At 32.1% G+C, this 20,371-nt stretch overlaps 1 protein-coding gene across 10 annotated transcripts in view; it reads left to right on the forward strand.

The window, feature by feature from the left end:
• The first annotated feature begins 4,746 nt into the window (after nt 1-4,746).
• trol (terribly reduced optic lobes) overlaps nt 4,747-20,371 on the forward strand; it is a 108,310-nt gene continuing 92,685 nt past the window's right edge. For 5 of the 10 annotated variants that reach the window (XM_089714968.1, XM_089715002.1, XM_089714982.1 and 2 more), the window contains exon 1: nt 4,753-4,915. In XM_089714968.1, coding sequence (XP_089571094.1) covers nt 4,856-4,915 — 60 coding nt within the window. In that variant the 5' untranslated portion in view covers nt 4,753-4,855. Of the gene's footprint in view, nt 4,916-20,371 lie in introns of all 10 variants that reach the window. The other 5 variants (XM_089714976.1, XM_089715008.1, XM_089715015.1 and 2 more) reach the window with 3 other exon arrangements.

Raw genomic sequence — 20,371 nt, forward strand, 5'->3', positions numbered from 1 at the left:
CGACTAAGCCGCCGGTACCAGCGTTCACACTATCATTTTCTTTTTGTCATTGCGTACTAAGACCCCTGTAGAACCGCCATCCTGTTACAAATGACTCGAAATTTTGTGTCAATATCTCCCGGTCTAGTAGGTAAATGTTGCAAGGAATCTAATGAAAAATTCTTAAAAGGCAGACTACGAAATCTATTGCTTATAATATTTTCCATCTTACTTGCACTTGATGTGGAGTAACTAAAGAAATATAATAATAAATATATATAAATATGTATATAAATAAACATATAAATAATAACTCCTTTCAATTTTGTACTAGCAAGTATGAAGAAGGTACGGAGATTGTACCAGAAAATTTCTAATCTTCAGAGCTTAATTTTTAAAAGCCTATTTTTACCGAATAAAATAATTATTAAATATATATTTTTTTTAAAACAGAAAAATTTTTTGGACGAAAAGCACATTTCAGTTATCACTAACCGTTACCTACCGCAATTAATATTGAAATTCAGATGGGCCATTCCCGTAACTACAATTTTACCAATGATTATTAAAATTATTACAATTTGTATTAAAATGTCAATAATTTTCCGAGAATGAGGAACTCCCGCTCTGACCGTGACCTATTCTGTACACAGCCATTCTCGATCTACAACAATACAAACAATGCGAATACAAACAAAACAATTATTTGATATTAAGAAGAGATATTAAGTCATACAGTGTTAATATTATGTTTTACGCAAAGGTTTGTTTACGTGGAAACCTTTTGCAAAGACTAGCATCTTACATCGGGGACCCGATATTTCCTAAAATTTTCCTAATCGTACCTATCTTAAAGAATATTTCATAAATATAATATTAAGTATTATATTATTTAAGCGGCATCGGTCATTGCTCAACTCCCATGTAAACTAAGTTGTGTACTTAAATGATACTGAATATAACAAAAACAATCTTATAATTGATAAGCAAAACTTAGTTGGCCTAATAAGTGAGTCAAAGTACGTTAAAAATTGTCACGGTAACCCGTAACAGTCATGTCTATCCATACTAATATTATAAATGCGAAAGTAACTCTGTCTGTCTGTCTGTTACTCAATCACGCCTTAACTACTGAACCAATTTGCATGAAATTTGGTATAGAGATATTTTGATACCCGAGAAAGGACATAGGCTACTTTTTATCCCGGGAAATAGGATAGGTTTTATCCCGGAAATCCCACGGGAACTGGAACTATGCGGGTTTTTCTTTGACTGCGCGGGCGAAGCTGCGGGTGGAAAGCTAGTACTCTATAAATCTTATACACAAATTACCTAATTATGCACTTTTCACTATGCAGTTTCATTTTACAATTATTATTTCTATTTTTTATACATTACATTAGTGACTAAATAAGCATTCAAAAATCGACAAAGGTTTGCTAGATCAGGCCTAATACTCAAAGAGCCATAGGCCTCGCGATGCCTACATTTTTACAAGGCCTCGTAATGCAATTTCCGTATTTATTAATTGCCAAAATCACACCATAATGGACAACACGGATGGTTCACTCTATGAGTTTAAAATAGACTATAAATTTCAATACGGTTTTAAATACGGTTACCAGCATTTCCGTAGGTGTGATTGAATAAAAACGAGTGGGCTCAATTCCCTATTGGTCTAAAAAAACATCTGGTAAGGTACAAAAAACGATCAGGTATTTGTATGGGTTTTCAGGTTCATTAAGAACATTTAGTGGAAATAAATACTAAATTGATATCTATTTTTAAATATGTCCTACTTGTAAAGAAGTACGCAATCCTACTTACGTATTCTAACAAATTAAGAGTAACATAATTATTTAGTGACAAATTGACATATTCCTGTTAAATCATTTAATTTATCTACATTTGAGTCCCAAAATAATTGTTATTCTGGTTCTAAATTTAATAATAAGGCAGATAATGATGTGTTACTAATTGTTAGTGATACGGAATGGTTGTAGTTTCAGCTAGATATCTGTGTGTGATTTTATACAAAATCATTACAAGCAAATTATAAATAAAACTATCGCGATTCTTTATGTAAATTATATTGAATACTTAATCATTAACACTGTTTTGAATGTTTATTCAAAATCGCATAAAATTAATTCAACGTAAGTAGTATACTCCCGTTCTATGTGGCTATGCAAAACTGGGTTATCTGCCTTAAAATAGCTCTTAAAAAACCTCTAGGAAACGCAGTGAGGTGTACAAACATTCATTCATATATTTGTTTATTTTCAATGGTTTTGTTCAAAAGGTTTTTGAATCAACGTTACAACGCGGGGTAGCTTAGTGGGAGGAAATGTGTTACTTATGTTATTAAGCTATTTGAACTACATATTGATTGTAATTATTATCATCTCTACACAAGCATACGCCCTGGTTTTCCCCGAGACGAATGTTCAAGAAAATTATGTTTAGTCAAAGTGTAAGAATTTTCATTCAAAATCGTTCATTGTTGATTCTAGCCCGTAAAAAACAATCTCCTATATAAAATTAATTAAATTAAGTACATACATTTATTTTTATATTTATTATTAATTAAAACACGTCATAAAAATATGATCTGTTTTAATAAATAATATTATTATATTTCAAAATCTTTTCTTCAAGTAAAGAAAAGGATCGCCCACGGAACAGCTTTGGAATGAAGTGGGAACGTGACTACAATATTAGATACCAATTAATTGATACTTAGCATGTTTATTTTTAACGTTGTGTATTGTGTAATGTTATGTCAATTACTCTGTGATAAAGCGAATTTTCCTATGAGAAAATGTTTCACACCTACTTCTTTTATTAACATGGTATTAACTATATTCATTGGATGTATTACATTTATTTATTTTTTGGTAAGGATATGAGAAAATATTCTTTAATTGTACAGAATAACACAAAAACTGCCGTGGAAAATTATTTTAAGTTTCAAGACGTTCATACATTTTTGGGAGGAAAGATTGAAAATAAAACATTAAGGAAAATTTACTGCATAATATCGTTAGGTCGGTTGTGTAGTTTATTCTATTTCAAATAAATAGTAGACCGTATACAGATAGAACTAACAAATTATAAACCATATTTAAACATTATCTTTATTTTATGATTAATTCAATCAATTCACAAGACGTGAATTGAATATTCCAGCAATAGCCATTTTATTTAATAAATGTTATTGCTATTGAAACAAAATGTACCTCCTGCAATACAATGCATTATTTGCGCAACACAAACATTAGAGAAACTAATATTTGCTATACATATTTGTATATACAAACCTCAGTACTTTTATTTACTACAAACAATGGAGATTAATAAGAGCTAGAAATCTCCTGAGTGCCTCTCTATTGATATTTCTTTTAAATTACTTTAGTCGGGGTTAAAAACGATTTTTCATTTATTTGTAATGTGTACAATGTACATATCTATTTGGTAAATATGAGCTGGATTACAATTGGTTATATTCGTTTAATTTGAATGCTAGTCGTAAAATGTAAAGAAACGATTAAAGTTCATGCGTGAGACTCGTGAGAGCAATATTGTGGTCAAAACAGTGACGCCACAACACCTTGTGGTTTGTTATCGCTTTTTTAAACAGTCTTTAAGAATGTCCTCGCAATGCCTCAGCCCCCGGAATCACAGACACAATAGAAAATCTATTGTGTCGTGGCCCGATCGGGCCGCTCGGTGGTCAAGGGGTGCCTCAGCCCCCGGAATCACAGACACAATAGAAAATCTATTGTGTCGTGGCCCGATCGGGCCGCTCGGTGGTCAAGGGGAAGTTTTTAAGAATTTATTTAATTAGTTTAGTTCCAATAATGTTAATCTCTTTGTATGATTATTTATCTTAAATTTTTGCAACAGCCATAAAGAAAAATTACGAGGAATTTAATGACTGTTAGCACTGGCAAGGAATTGGGCGCGACGAGTAGGTAAATAATGTTTATCAACTCTGTGAATCACTAGCGGCTCAAAGCATCAATTGAAATTTTATTAACAAGAAATAAACATCAGTATTGTTAAAACGATAAGCGCATTTATGTCGTTTCGCTTTTCTGCTAACCGTCTGTGATAAGCGCAGGAGAGAGGTCATGGAACTCTACAGGATTGAGTCTTGAGGGAGGGAAAGAGATGCAACGCTTACCTTACGCCTACCTATATCCTTGCAGCCTACTTGGATACTTCACATTGGTATGTGGGATTATGCATGCTAAAAATACATTTTAGCTACTCCTTTTTTAACCGGTCTGGAATACCTATTATCAGGGTGAGCCCGATAAAAGATACTGAAGGAAGTCGTATTTTTGTAGGTCATTTTGTGGGACGAAACGTCGGTCTCTGTTTCAGCGATTTCTTTTTGTTCATCTTCACGAGACTCTACATAGAGCCCCTTCTGAAGACTGACATTTTTGTTCTATAAATATTTCTTACAATTTTGAATATCTGGGTCAAAGGTCATATTTAAAGACTTCGTTATTAGTATATTAATTTATAAATGTGTCTATAATAATAGCTCTATAATAACGCCCTCGCTTATTATTTAAGATTCGGATAAAAGTTCGTCGAAAGTCGAGAGCGTGTAGAAAAAGAACATAACTTAAGAGAAAAGGGCACGGCGAAATATGAGGCTGTATTAATGGCACACAAGGTTCGATTCGCGCGGGCCGATGCAAGATGTAACCGATGCGTGCAGTTTAAGTTGGTCGAAAAGTTGATACGGGCGCGCGTTGTACATCGCACCATTCGCGGTCTGACGCTAGCGAGGCACGGTCGGTGCCTACGCTGTTGCCGCCTCCGGTCCAAGTTTCACAATACCAGTTCATCAGCCGCAAGGATGAGGGTCCGTCCGCTCTCGGCGGCCCTGCTACTCGTCCTCCTCTCCCTGCTATCTGAGGTGAGTCCTTATCTCTCCAGCCCTTCTGCGAATTTACCGGCGATGTCGGCTTTTCGAGATGCAAACTTTTAAACAACTTCCATCTTTTCAGTGGCAGAATACTGATTTTGTAATTCTATTATGTTATAAATATATTTTCTAGTCCGTTAATGTAAAGACGATAACTACATAAATTATAAAGTTTAAACTCGTGACGGTGAGAGCCGGTTTCTGCAAAAAGAAACAACTAAACTCAGTTTAATGTTTTCTGGTATATATTATGTTTTTTTGCGTTATTCTAACGCTTCATTCTTATTAAATTTTGATGTTGTTTTTTATGATATCATTTAAAATTTAATATTATTTTGTACTATGACTCTTTTTTAATAAAATATAAAAATATGAAACTCAAATTATTTATTAATTATCGTTTAAAAATAATATTTATGTTTTATGGAAGTATTAAATTAAAAAAACGACGTGTGGCACTCGGGGACTGCCGCGGTAAAGCTATTGCATGCTATGCCTTCAAGCCACACCTCCGCCCGTCGGAGTGGGGAGCGTGAGGTTTTTTCGTTACAGAATTTCTCGATTCGGTCCCCGCGCTCAAGGCCCGCGATAGAAGCTATGCAATATCTTAAAAAAATTGAAGTAAATGTATATTTTACTATAATGACAAAAGAAAAAAAACAAAAATATTGTTTCCGTAAAATTATGAAAACTTCTGAAGTCAACAACTATTTGTCCAGTTCATTATTTTATGTTCCAATCTGAAATTAAAGCGTCAGTCAGCTTCGTTTCGAGTAATTTAATATAAATTTGTATTTACTTGAAAAATCGGAATGATTGTTTGTTAAAACAAAGCAATTCAAGAGCAAAAAATGATCTGTTTACGAAACTCTTCAATTAATTAGAGATGGTATATCGTGACTTCGATGCTAACAGACTATTGGAAATTTCTTAATAAAGTCTATTAGTTGCATAGTTTGCATATAACTAAAGTTCCGATTCTCTGAACTTGGCTAAATATGAAGTACAAATTATGATACTTGAAAAGTTTTAACTGTATTTAACGTAATTGAAAATAACAGGCGGTTTATTATGCAAGTTCCTTATTGGAAATAGCTTCAAAATTAAAGCGACGACAAATCATTTATTCTTTTAAAGTTTTTTAAACAATTAGGAAAATTAATGTAAAAGTTTCCTAGTAATAAGTCTAATCATGTTCAAAATGATCCGCGATATTTCTACGCTCAACTTTATTTTTTACCTAGTGTGTTATTTACGGTAGTAAACTTATTATAACATTAAGGCTGTATAAATAAAATTGCTTCAGCTATAAGCGGTGACAAAATTAGTTTATACGCGTGGTTCTATTTAATTACTTTCCAACTTATCGTAGGTACTTATATTTTTACTTGTTCGTTATAAATACTGCTTACCAAAATTGTCGATGCTAGATTTAAATGCAAGTTTCGTGTTACTTTAGTACCTACGTCTATTATGAAAATATTATTTAAATTAGGTACAATTTAGGTACAATGTAGAAAATATTATTTATTTTAAGACATAATTAATGATCTGAGAATATGCTTTTATGTTATCATTTTTGAACTCTAGAGGAAAATATATGTTAAAATGTAATATAAATTAGTGCGCCAGTCTATCACAGATTTGATGACGGAGTATCTTTTTTTGATTGATATTCGTTTCAGAGCGTCACAGGGCTGAAATTTTTTTAAATAGTTTTTAGTTAAAATCGCTGGTTTATCTCTTGGAGATATGCAAGCCTAACGAATATCCTTCTGCAATCGGATCATCAATGTCGTATCAGAAGGCGCCGCTCCGGTCCTTATTCAATTTTCTGTCTGGAAAAGGCACATTCTTAAAAGCTTTTCAATTTACACATAAACAAGTATGTGCATTAGCTCCACGTGTAAATAACACATAGTGACGTTGCATTTTTACGGCCGAAGGTATTAGGTAATATGGAATTAATCACGATGAACAAATAACCGTATTTTTTTTCTTGTGAAGGTCAATAAGTTCTATTAGATTTTTTTATAAACGATTCATATTTAAATATGACACTATATATACGTAAAATTAAGGAAAATTTATTATTATTTATACTACATATATGAAAAAACACAGCTCAATATCGAATCAGTCTCTACAAAAATTTAAATGATCAGAGAATATATTAGAGCCAATTTCAAAGAATATTCCATCACTCCATACTTTATGTATAGTAAAGTGTAAATAGTACGACCAATTTAGAAAGATTATAGATTCAAAACAAGACAAATTATTTCATATACGTCTTAATTTATAACAAATCAATTAAATCGCTCTAAATTGATTGAATGCAAAAATTGAAACTAATAAATTGTTATATGATAGGTTGTGATTTGTTTTCGTCATAATTCTTGAGATAAGTAATTTTTGCTATTTAAAAATAGAGGATGTCTGGACATACTAAAACAATTTTAATTGATGTAGATAAAAACCTAACAATATACTTAAAGTAATTAAATTTATTTACTATGCAAATAAAATATGTATACAAAATGGATTCGACGAATTAGGTTTAATATTTTATTTAAAATATGTAATATTCTGCATCTCAACAGTGAAAATGTTGCAGAGCCAAGACAGTATATTTATCGTTGAGTATATCTTTATTGTTAGTTATTATTATAAATTATTATACACACTAGATCCGACAAACTTCGTTCGCGGACCAACTCTATTATTAACGTTTTTTCTGCGAAGATTTGATTACATTTTAAGTTTTGTATAAACAAGCTACTGAGTATTTTATAGCTAACATAAATCAGTGTAGTTAAAAATATTTTAATTATACTTTAAAGTCTGCCAGTATGCGAAACTAGATTCTCTTAGCCAACTCTTAGCATACTTTTGACCAAATATTCAAAGACATAAGAGGTCTTAGCGTTTTTGTACGTCACACATAGTTTTGCTGTGAATTGTATTAATCCAAGCGGAGTTTAATAAAACTATGTCGAACCACGGATTCGTCCTACAGTTCGCCAGTAAAGTTTCTTCGGTCTCAACTCTCATGTAAGCTTGGAATAGAATTACTGGCAAGTTTTAGTTGAGCAATACAGCATTGAGCACTGTAAGCCTTCGTGTGGCGACCATCTTCACAAATCACTGTATTACTTGACTTTGTATTTAGAAATAACTTGGCCGTGTTCTGTAAATTGGCTCGATATAGAATAGAATTGATATTGAGAATATAGGAATTAAGTGGGCAGATAAATTAACAATGTTATACATTTTCTAGAAATAGACAGATCAAAGAGAATATTGAAGAACTCAAAGGTTTCTCATTTGAAATTGTTACTTAGTTCAAACTTTTCTTTCGCACCACATATTAAACTCCTGTTTTAATCTCTATTAGATATATTTTAATCGTGAACGTAATTTAATACAGATTAGTGGTGTTTATTTAGCGCCTTCACATCAGCTTTTATGAAGAGTAGGCTAAAGTTAAAAAGTGTTGCTTAATTAATTTAAAATAATCGAACCTTGATAATTGCCTATTGGTATATCGTAAATGAAGAAAAATACGGAATATAAATAAGATGCTGTGATAATATCTTCAATTAATAATTGAAAAGAATTAGTTAGATCTATCTTATGTTTTGTTTTAATTGTCAAAAGAAAATCGTAAAATTAAATCAATTATTATTTATGACATGTGCATATGATAAGTGCATCCAGAAAATTATTATATAACACTAGCTGCTCCGCGCGGTTTCACCCCCGTGGCTCCACTCCTGTTGGTCGTAGCGTGATGATATATAGCCTATAACCTTCCTCGATAAATAGGCTAATATATAATTGAATTTTTCAAATCGGTCCGGATTAGCGCGTTCAAACAAACAAACAAACTCTTCAGCTTTATATAATAGATTTAGAACCTAACAAAGTCCATACCTTCAAGAAACGTACAAGGCGGCTTCCTATCATTTTCATAACATACGAAATGTTTAAACAACTAACAGCATACGATATAAATGAAATTTAAATAGATATATCGACCCGAAACGTGTGTTTGACCCTGTCAAATCCGCAACGGGTATCACTATCAGGGGTTATCTTTTGCTTCCTGACAACTAGATACCGCCACGTCTATATTTAAAATCACGTTCTTACAATTTGGTTCTGTGAATACGTATTATGTACGTACAAAAACTGAGTCTAATTCTTGTAAAATACAACTGAAAAAAATACTAAGGAGATTAATTAATTTTTAGGAAAGTTCTCTCTCTCTGTACAACGGGTTGTCTGGAAGAAATCGCTATTGAGCGATAAGGCTGCCGTTTGTTACAATTTATCTTATTATAATTTGTACGTTTAATTTGTAATTTATCTTGAACAATAAACGTATCAACGCGAATGTTGTTTTGGTGTGTTGATGTTTGAATCTAATCCTATGTGATATCGTCATGGTGTCCCATATTACGGAACCCCAAAAATGCACACCGACACTTGTGTAAACATTTAATTGATAAAGATTTCTTATAGAGATAATGATTATCTTGAACGTATGTAGGTAATCGTATTACCGCAAAATTTGGCCTCTTTAAACGTAAGGATGATTTGTTATATATAATTAGATTTGAATTGGACGTTAAAATCAATACAAATTGTATGTGAAACTGTATACATTTTCAAAATAAAAAAAAATAATTGTTATAAAAAATAATTTAAATAATTGCTATGTGTAATGATATAAAAATAATGGTCTCTTTATTTAAAAACACATGTAAAATATATATTTGGTTTACTATAAAATCTAATGTAGAATGGATCTTCCATTGCCGTAGCTATATTTTTATGCGATGGAAAATAATTGTTAAACCTTAAATTATTGCTTATATATTAAAAAAACTTATAAGTTCTTAAAATATTAATGCTAGAGACGATATAATATCATACAATTTTCATGTTAATGATATATAAATAAAACATGGTAAATTAATTACAAATAAACAAAAATGTGAAACACATTTTAGTTTCATCAACAATTTAAAGCATACTATAACAACCTATTTTATTAGTAATTGTTAATTAGTAACAATGGTACACTAATATATAAAATCCGAGAATTGCAATTTTCATTAGAAATCAAGCTTACGATTCCGATTTGCTATAATATTGCATTCTGCATGGACCTAAATAGCTTGATACGATACTAGGTCGACACAAATTAGTTATATTCCTACCAGTGTATTGACATACTACATTATACTAGTACTAGATCCCACCGCAGGATCAGTGCGTTCACAGTTTTTTTGATGAAACCAAAATTTTATGTATATTTATAATTAGGAGAATACATATCGATTAGGTAGCCAGTCAAGGGATCTTAGAAGTTAGACTATATTGTCTATTTCATATTTTGATCAACAAGAGACGATTTCAGTACAAGGAAGGCCAGAAGTGTGAAAAGATTGATGTTTCTGTTATCTTTTAATGAGTATTAACCGCATTTAATTTATTTTATGTAGGACACTTCCCGGCGCAAACATCGTTACTTATTGCCTATCAGTACAGGTCAATATAAAAATAAATGTTTTCTCTTAACCTTATCGTTAATTTGTTAATAAAACACAGATATTCATTATTTATATGTTTATGGGTTACTGACTATTCAATCAAAAATAAGTTTTATGCTCGTGTGAACTTTAAACTAAATATTTTTTTTACATAAATATTGAAAACTTCTTTTGAATTTAAATGATACTAAACTAGCAGATACGCGTAGTAATTTTTTGACAGATATACTTAGTACATACATAGTTAAAAACAAAATTTCATTATTTTGTATGTTCGTATATGTTAAGGAAATCATTCGACTATTGAGGAAATAAAACAAAAATATTCATAAAAAAATTATTCGACTGTAAGCAAAATTAAAAATGACCGTTTGTAAGATTGTCCAGCGGAGGTTATCCTCCATGTTATCGGCGTATTGTGTCAATCTCCCAGTTTCAGTAGAAGCCGATAATTAAACTTAATATATTTTTGTGATTTTTGGGCACACTTATCTGGGCAGTTTATCGTAAGTGACCCAACCCGTGACGCCTTGCACAATACACATGATAACGCCAATTTGCTTATTATATGCGATACATCCGTTAATTATGAATTATACTTATTTTTTGTAGTTATCACTCTTGGGTTAAAAATGTGGTGAAACAATCTTTTGGAGAACGCTCTACTCGCTTCTGATCTTATCGTTCAACATACAATTGTAATGTTTATGTTAAATCTTGTAATGTGTGTTTGCTTGAAATCTCTAATGGAAGAAGATCATCCATCAGTTCGTTAGCCCCACCATTTATCAGATAAATAGAGAAATTTTTGTGCTATTTCATACATAATAGATAGATCTATAGATAGTTACCTTTCGGAAAAACCTTAAAATCACCATTATCAATCCGCGATAACTTGCGACTCTCAATATCTATTTATCTATTTCTATTCGAGAGTTATTTATCTCACATTTAGTGAATAAAGTAACAAAGTACAAAGGAGTTATGTGCATTTAATGGAAGGTGATTAAACTATTATGTGATCGTCACACTGGTGTAGAAGCAAGATAACCGGCGATAATGTAGTGGCCCACTTTATTATCAGCATTGCTTAATCTAGATGCAACGGATGCTTCATGCATGTTGCATTTTATAGACACTTGTTGCGCGATATTTAAAGATATAGAAAAGTCTAATGACAATAATTATTTCATGCCAATTTCGTCCCTAACATACGTTTGAGAATCAGTTAAATTCTCAAATACAATGACGTTAGTGAATTAAATTTCCATACATTTGACGCTTTATTTTCCGCAGACATATTCTAAAACGTGCATCACATTCTTTGTTATAACTATCTTGTATCTAGTTTTTCAAACGTAACACATACTCGTGTAAGATTTTTATTAACTAGAATCGCGATAAGACATTCGCAAAACTACACACTCGATGTTTGTATAAACCTTCGTGGTGCTTGATAAAGATGTAATGAATTGAAATATTATGATGGACACTGTAATATGAAACTGTAAGATAGCCGTAGTTCAAACGTACGCATATTAAGAAAACCCATCATTTATAAATCGGGGAAACCCCCAAATATAATATTATGTATCAATGTTGCCTTTAACTTACACATCTGTTAACAATGTTAAAATTTTCCTTCAACTTGCGTTATTTGTGTAGGAAAAAAAAAAAATAAACAATATGAAGAGAAATTCTAGTTGTCTTCAGCTTTATTTATTTCTCATAATGAAGCGAATATGTTTGAATAACAGTTCACAATATTAAATAATTGCGTATGTACCTACTTGAGATTAGTGCATCATGTTATCGTTTTATGACATCATAATTCCTGAAATTAATCGTATCAAAAATGGAACAGTTTGCTGAATTCACATTCAAAAGTTTAAAGTTTAAACAATAAATATTTTCTTTTAACTTTGAGTGCTAATGCGTGTATATTCTTTAAATATTACATTGATGGCATTATTGTGCAAGAATCTTTAGAAATAATTTAATTATCCTGCAAAACATAAACGGTCTCTGCATGTATGTTTAATAAATTCTCTGCTTTCGTTGAAATTAATTGAAGCATCATAATATAAAACTGTTTTATTACGTAACATTTAAAACTAAACAACGTACTTCTAAATAGTTCTCCTCGTGTCGCTTGTTACGGAATATTAAAGTAAAAACGTCCAAAATTGTCTGATTTTCAAAGTGCTACACGACCTGACGGTCACATCGCGACTAATTGTTTTCAAACTTTGACACTTACGTAAGCATTTTTTATATTTTCGATTAGAGTTTGTGAAGTCACGTGGCCTTGGCGAGCGTAGGATCTATTCAAATAAGAGCCGAGACGCGTCTTGTCAATGAGTCGAATAAATACGTCGATATTATCCATAATTATTATCTATATTTAAGCATCACTGTTCTATATAAAAACAGCCAATACTTTCTATCGAATTTAAATGCGGATTATGTTTCTTTAAAATAAAATCAGGATTTTCAGGAAGAAAACATATTATAAAATAAATTTTATATCTAAATGGAAGCGGATTTAATACAGCAGATTACAATGTACTTAGGTATTTGATCGAAAATTTTAGCGAAAATACGAAATAGTAGATACCTAATGCACTACTTTTTCAGTTTTCGTTATGCTTTTGGCGCTTTATAGTTTAAGTCTTGGCGAACGAATTAGTCCCTTTTTTGTATTTATAATACCTTTATTGAGAATTTAAAAGGTAGAGCTAAAAACTGGTAACAATGAAAAATAGCAAACCTTCATTTTACATATTTTTCACTGTTTCTGTTCTTTTAGGAAAATACGCGTTAAGGATTTGACTGAATATACTAATAAATTATTTACCTTTTCTACTTTTATTTTGATCACACGAGTGGAGCCGTGGTCAAAAGCTAGTCAATTTATTACTTGTAATCATGATTAGGTGTGAACTTTCCTATATTGGTTATAACTCGTATTGTATAATCCATAAAATTGGTTATAAAGTATAATAAGCCATACACTTGTAGTAGTAATACAGGGTAATACTCGTGTAGTAGTAATACTTCAGTAAGTAATACTTCTGTAAGAGGTCTGTAGAGGTAGTTAGTGCTCGTTAAGTGTTATTATGCATTTTTTTCTTTTATTTCAATCTCTCTTATTTATAAGGGTTATAATACCTTATAAGTGGAATGTGTGAGAAGCTATAAGTCTTTATTTATTGAAAAAAAAGAGATCGTTTAATGTTATTCTGCGTTATAAATACGTAAATACGAACCTTTAATGTATTCGTGCGTGTGTGACATATTACGTTCACGCTTTATATCAAAACTTAATTGGTGCTGGCCTGATTTTGAGAGTAATCTCTTTCCGACCTGACGACGTCTGCGTTAACACGTTCGCTGCGAAACAGGGCTTGAAACACCCTGTCCGTGTCTCGTCGTTATAGCGGTAGGAAAAAACTTAAACTTCTCTGTCGTGCGGGAGGCATAACTTCCATCTGGTTCAGTGTAGGAAAGTGATATCTATATATCTGAGATGTGCTATTGATTCCTAGTTCAATGGTATACCGACCTTAATACCGGGTTTCTTAGACCTCGTGCCGCACTGAACAAATAAAAATTCTAACACAGTGCGGAACGAGGTTGCGAACACCTCGTACCACCGCGCACCTCGTACCGCACCCTAAGCTAGCTTCACGCGGTTAGTGTTGTGCAACGCATTCGAGACTATTTGTGGAACAACTTATTGAAGCTTTTACAAAGAAGGACTTGAATGTGGATACAGGTACCTAATTTTCAAACTACTCGTTATAATAAATATCGTTAATAGAAACGTGAATGTGACATGTTGAGTAACTTTCTTCAAATATGTTGATAATCATGATTACTATTAGTGTGTTTGTTCATTGAATCAACTAGCGGCAAATCCAAAACACCCGGCAATCGGTGTATGGCTCATCAAAATTTAACTCTTGCCCAAGTCAACAAGCCAACAAACAAGGCACATCATCTCTTAAAGGGATCAAAGAAGAGGAGATGTGTAGGATGTTACGAAAAACTCCGCATCTTCTTAACAAGTCGTGAGGCCGACAAAAAAAGTAAAGGAAATTCTCACAGAATGCACTGGTTGCAAACAATATTCTGGTTTGGCCTGTTTTAATAAAAAACATCCATAAGTTTGATAAATAAATACAATTAAATAAAATCGATATTTCTTTTCCCATCACTAAATTATATGAAAAACTGCTATTGTTCAGTGCGGTATGGGGTACATCAGACCCCACATTTTATTTTACCCATAGAATCTAAACTAACTAATCTAACCACGGGCGACGGTAGATTTAGGTTAATGAACTCATTGTTAATAATAATCACGACAAAAGCCGCACACTTTGTCTTATTTGGCGCCAAAAAAAGGATTTTGGTCTCCTACGGGCTGTGGGGTTTAATATGCCTCGTGCCGCCACAATGTCTGGTATAGGACAAGGTTTAAAACGACCCGTAACGCAGTAATGGAAAGTACAGATATATCTGTGCCGCAGCGAACGTGTTAAAAGATACAGCGGTCGCGGCTGTATGGCAGCCTTTGCCTCTTTAAATGGGATATAAGGCCGCACAAAAATATAGAAAAATAAATAATATTGATTATTGCGGTACCAGAATAACTATCACACTACATAGTATAAAACAAAGTCGCTTTCTCTGTCCCTTTATCCCTATGTCCCTTTGTATGCTTAAATCTTTAAAACGACGCAACGGATTTTGATGCGGTTTTTTAATAGATAGAGTGATTCAAGAGGAATGTTTTAGTATATAATTTATTAGGTTTTAGACAAAGCGGGTGAAGCCGCGGGCGGTAAGCTAGTTAAAGATAATTCGACATTCTCGTAAACATTGCAGATAATTATTTTCATATTATAGATTTCGGTTATAATTCATTATATTATATTGCAATCACTGAAATTTATTTATATGAAGCATAATGAATGTTGATCTTCTGGTCCGGGAGCCAGCAGCAGATTTTATGACCAAGTTCCTCTCAAGCGGTAATTAGTAAAATGCATCAAAGTATAGTATTATGAAGCCTCGTGAACGTCAGCTGGAGCTCGGTTGGGGGGAAGAGCGGTTGTAGCCTCCCGTATCAGCTGACGGTTTTTCCACCAAGATACAGCCAGCTGACATATATATTTATCCACAGTTACATATAAGCTATCATCAGGTAAATTTTTGTTTGAGAGGAAATAACGGAAAATAAATTTTTCTTTAAATTTAACTTTCATGTTCGAGACACCAGCTGACGTATAATACACCATGTTGTAACCAGCTGACTATTTTTTTTCGTTGAGATATTGGGTAGGCTACAATTTGACAAATTTTTAGCTGAGAGGAAATGAATGAATGAATGTATTTTTTTTCCTATGTGCGTGGGAGGCTACAACCGCTCACCCCCCCAACCGAGCGCCAGCTGACGTTCACGAGGCTTTATAATACTATACTCTCATGCGTCTGACGAATTATCTCTTGAGAGGAAATAGTTAACCAAATTTGCACCTGGCTCCCTAACCATTCGAGTCTATCTAAATATATTTTTGATATTCATACCGTTATTTGTTATTTATGTTACATATATGTTTAAGGTTAAATGTTCCCTATATGCTATAAATATTTCAATATTGATGAAATTAGCCAAATCCTAGCTAGCCATTTCAGGTTCTAGAAAGAAACAAAGCAAAGCAAAAACAACAATACTAAAAAGTAACAAACAAGCAGACATTGTTTAATATATGATTCTATGCTTAAAAAGTTTCCAATAAAAGCTCGTATTCATAACATTAATTAGATTTTTATTCATATATGTCTAATCTAGGTCAATTAATCTTTGTTTTTTATACGTCCATCTGAATTAATTTAGGCGACACAGATTAATCAGAGTATAATATGCGTGGGAGTGGGAGTTCATTTAGGAACCTACATACTGTCACTTCAGACATAGTGTGACATTAAATCTGTATTTGAACCTCCTCCTTTTTTGTTAAGTCGGTTAACAAAGTTTTTATTTTTTTCAAAAGTTATTCAATATTTATAGATTAAGGAAATTTTGTACAAATAAAACCCAGTACACAATCCATTTGGTCCAAGACAAATACAGTATTCTCGTTAACCATATTCAGGATGAGCCTTTGTTAATATGAAGCAAGCCTTAAGTTAATATGCACTTACATTATATGCTAATGTGCACGCTCTTTCTTAAAAATAACTGCGTTAAAAACAACCGACTTCAAACCTATTTAATAAATAGCACATCTAAATAATATGTAGTAGTTAATAATATCAAATCTTTTTTATTTTTTACTTTTCTGTTTATGAAGTCGGTTGTTTTTAACGCAGTTATTTTTATTTAGTACTTTTTAGTGTATTTTTCAACACGAATCAAACGAGCCCAATCTCGATATAATTGAGTCAATATATTACTGAGTTCCTAAGGCTACCTTCCGATTCCATCATCAAATCAGCTCTATGTCATGATAATGTTTCATCGCTATCCAATTTACATAAGTATACAAAATTTCAGCTCAATCGATTACCGGGAAGTGAATCAAAGTTACTTGCTACATTTCAATGAAGTCATCGAGTACAGACAAAAATGCTCATAAAATAAAAACTACTGGGTTTATCCGAATAAAATTTTTATGGGACCAATTCGACACCATCCCGCATCGAATTAAAAAAGAATCACGTAAATCGGTTAAGAAACCTAGGAGTAATCGGTGTACATACATACAAAAAAAAATTATACCGGCCGAATTGATTACCTCCTCGTTTTATTGGAAGTCGGTTAAAAATAGGCCAAGGATATGCCCCTTAGGGCTTAAAAATCAATCGATTGAACATACAATGAACAATAAAGCTTGAATTTATTATTTCTCGTAGATTTGATTAAAAAAATACAAACACGCTTAAGTTTTATAAATAATAACATTTAACGCATTATTAATTTGACTTAATTATTTTTTAATATTATAATCACTATCTTTTATACGTTGTTGAAGCCTTATTTCTTTAAAATAGTCAGCATTAAATTTAACCCAAAGAATAAGGCATGCACATTGCATATACAAAATACATGTGTGTTCTACCTTCAGGTTGAAAGGTCATATGTAATATAACGCAAGTAAATACACAAGGAGTTGCCAGACGATTATCAGATTGAAATGACGAATGTCTCATTGTTTGCAGACGTCGCATATAATGCAGAGTTCATCACGTTTCTTGGTAACAAAGCCTATATTATACGATCTTAAAGCTCGCTTGTGGCTTCAATTTTACCTGTGAAGTGAATAAAGCTATATTATATATATATATATATATATATATATATATATATATATATATAATTTGTAGAAAAATAGTTGAAGAGTATTTTACGATTTTATCTATAAGTCTATAGACTAAATACGTTAATAGTTTTATTTTTGGGGTACGCAAGTCTATAAGCTCGTGAACTTAATATGATACCTATTGGCTGAATAGCTGTGAGAATTTTAACGTCTCAGCTACAAGTATAAGAATCAATAAATCAGAAAGACTCAAAAGCAGCCATGAGTAAAATATTTGACGAATTACTCCATTCACAATTATTATTATACAAAGCGTTAAACGCCTACAGTGTTTATCATTGCAAAAATGAGAGATCAATAAAAATAATCACTTTGTCATTTTATAACAATAACAATGTTAGTTCTGTAGTAACTTTTACTTCTGCTTCCTAGGTCAAAGCTGTTATAAAAGTTCCTTAGAAATATGTTTCTGAACTCATTTTAGCATAAGGTACAGTGACGCTGAATGAAATCTCAGTTACAAACGAATTGTTTTGAAAGTTGAGAAAGTTTCACTGCATAGATTTTACAACTGTTGTACATAATTTGAAATGATGCTGCATTCTGTTGTAGGACAATAAAGTGATGTATTTACCAGTCACCAGTTATCTCTAATTTCGTAGTATTCAAGTAGATATAATTGAATGGGTTATATGCGATCTGACTTTGCAGTATAGATAAAGAAATGTATAACGGTTCTAGTTTAAGAGCTTTTTTAAAGAGCTCTCTTATTATAAAATTCTGTTGCCAAACATATTTTACACTTAGTCTCCATATGACAAGAAAAACAAATAAATAAATATAAATACCACATTAGTTAAACCTCATTAATTATATTGATTATAGGTTTATGTTAATTAAATTTATCGGAATTTAGATTCTAATGATACACCAGATAATTTATAATGCCCAAAACTGAGTCCATTATATTTCTCGGAAGCACAATAAAGACAAAGCGATTCCAAACGTGTTTTGTTTATTCACCCATAGGAAAGAAATCATGGAGTCGATTCTATTAAAATGCACATATGTATAGCCATGGAGTAGTCGCAAAGTTTAAAAGTTAAAATTTAAGGTTTTCTTATATTATACATATTATATAGATAATACCTAATGAATACACAATTTGACCTAAAGATAAAAATGTTTTATAAAAAAAAGTTTACGTTATATCTTATATAGTACTAAGTTTCCGCCCGCGGCTTCGCCCGCGCAGTCAAAGACATAGTTCCCGTTCCCGTGGGATTTCCGGGATTGCGTCATTTTCCCGGGATAAAAAGTAGCCTATGTCCTTTCTCGGGTATCAAAATATCTCCATACCAAATTTCATGAAAATTGGTTCTGTAGGGTAGTTAGGCGTGATTGAGTAACAGACAGACAGACAGAGTTACTTTCGCATTTATAATATTAGTATGGATTTTAGGTAGGTAATTGAAATTATTTAATATAACCTAAGAAATAATCATTGAACAACCAGATCACACTGAAAAATAAAATTTAGTTGCATGAACGATATTCAACATCCTGAAAATGACATAATATTGCGTTGTCGCACAGTCAATACCGTCAATCGAATGTTACAAGTTTGTTGAACTTATTTATTCCGTAGATGACGAATCATCGAGTCATTGCATCGGACATGTGCTAATTTTTTAACGATTTAAATAAGATTTATGAGGCGCCGTCGTTTAACACAACTCATCTGCTGAAGGCCGTAATTGAAAGTTTGAGTTTAACTCAATTGGGATAATTTAAGAGATATTTAATTCTAATTTACTTGTTATGATCGATGTACCATGGGACTGTCAGGATCAATTAATGTCGTCACGTTAAATACCTATAACGTTGAATGAATGAAGCTATTAGGTACAATTAATGTGATTTTAAGACGCCCTTACTATAAATTAAATTTATTATTAGTAACATTATATTCATAGACCTTCCCACACGTTTCATATACCTTATATTGAAATAAAAATTCAGAGAAATTTCCTTGAAAAATTTATCGAAACCATTTCATTGTTATATGATAAATTAAGTCTTTGTTAATTGTTAGCATTGGTAATGTCAGACGTCAACAATCTAGGAGCTGAGACGTATAGTGCTAGTGAAAAATGAGCCCTGTTTATTGCATTCCACGAGATATCGTAGACCTCACAGGCGCAGCTAGAGCAGGCGATGATAGTCGGCTGGCTTCGTAAACAATCACTTTGTAGTATGCTATTTTGACACTCACGTCTACATTGTCTGCCAGACTCAGTATTTCACTCTTTACTGAAGATAGACATCTTATCGACCTTTAATTTTGATTCACACTAATAAATTGTTATACAGATAAATTACGTCTTTCTAACTGTGAAAATAATGCAATTTTAATGCTCTCCTCCTGTCGCATTACACTCGCACCTCTTTGTTTTTATATTAGTTTTACTATTGTTTTACAGCACGATTGTTGTCGCCCTCAAAAAGCTTTGCTAATTAGCCGTGCTTAATGACTGACTGTTTCCAAGAAACAG

This window comes from Colias philodice, chromosome 1, assembly GCF_061535455.1.
Source record: "Colias philodice isolate Cphi_HAF_F1 chromosome 1, ilColPhil1 Martin Lab GWU primary, whole genome shotgun sequence".
Classification (NCBI taxonomy): domain Eukaryota; kingdom Metazoa; phylum Arthropoda; class Insecta; order Lepidoptera; family Pieridae; genus Colias; species Colias philodice.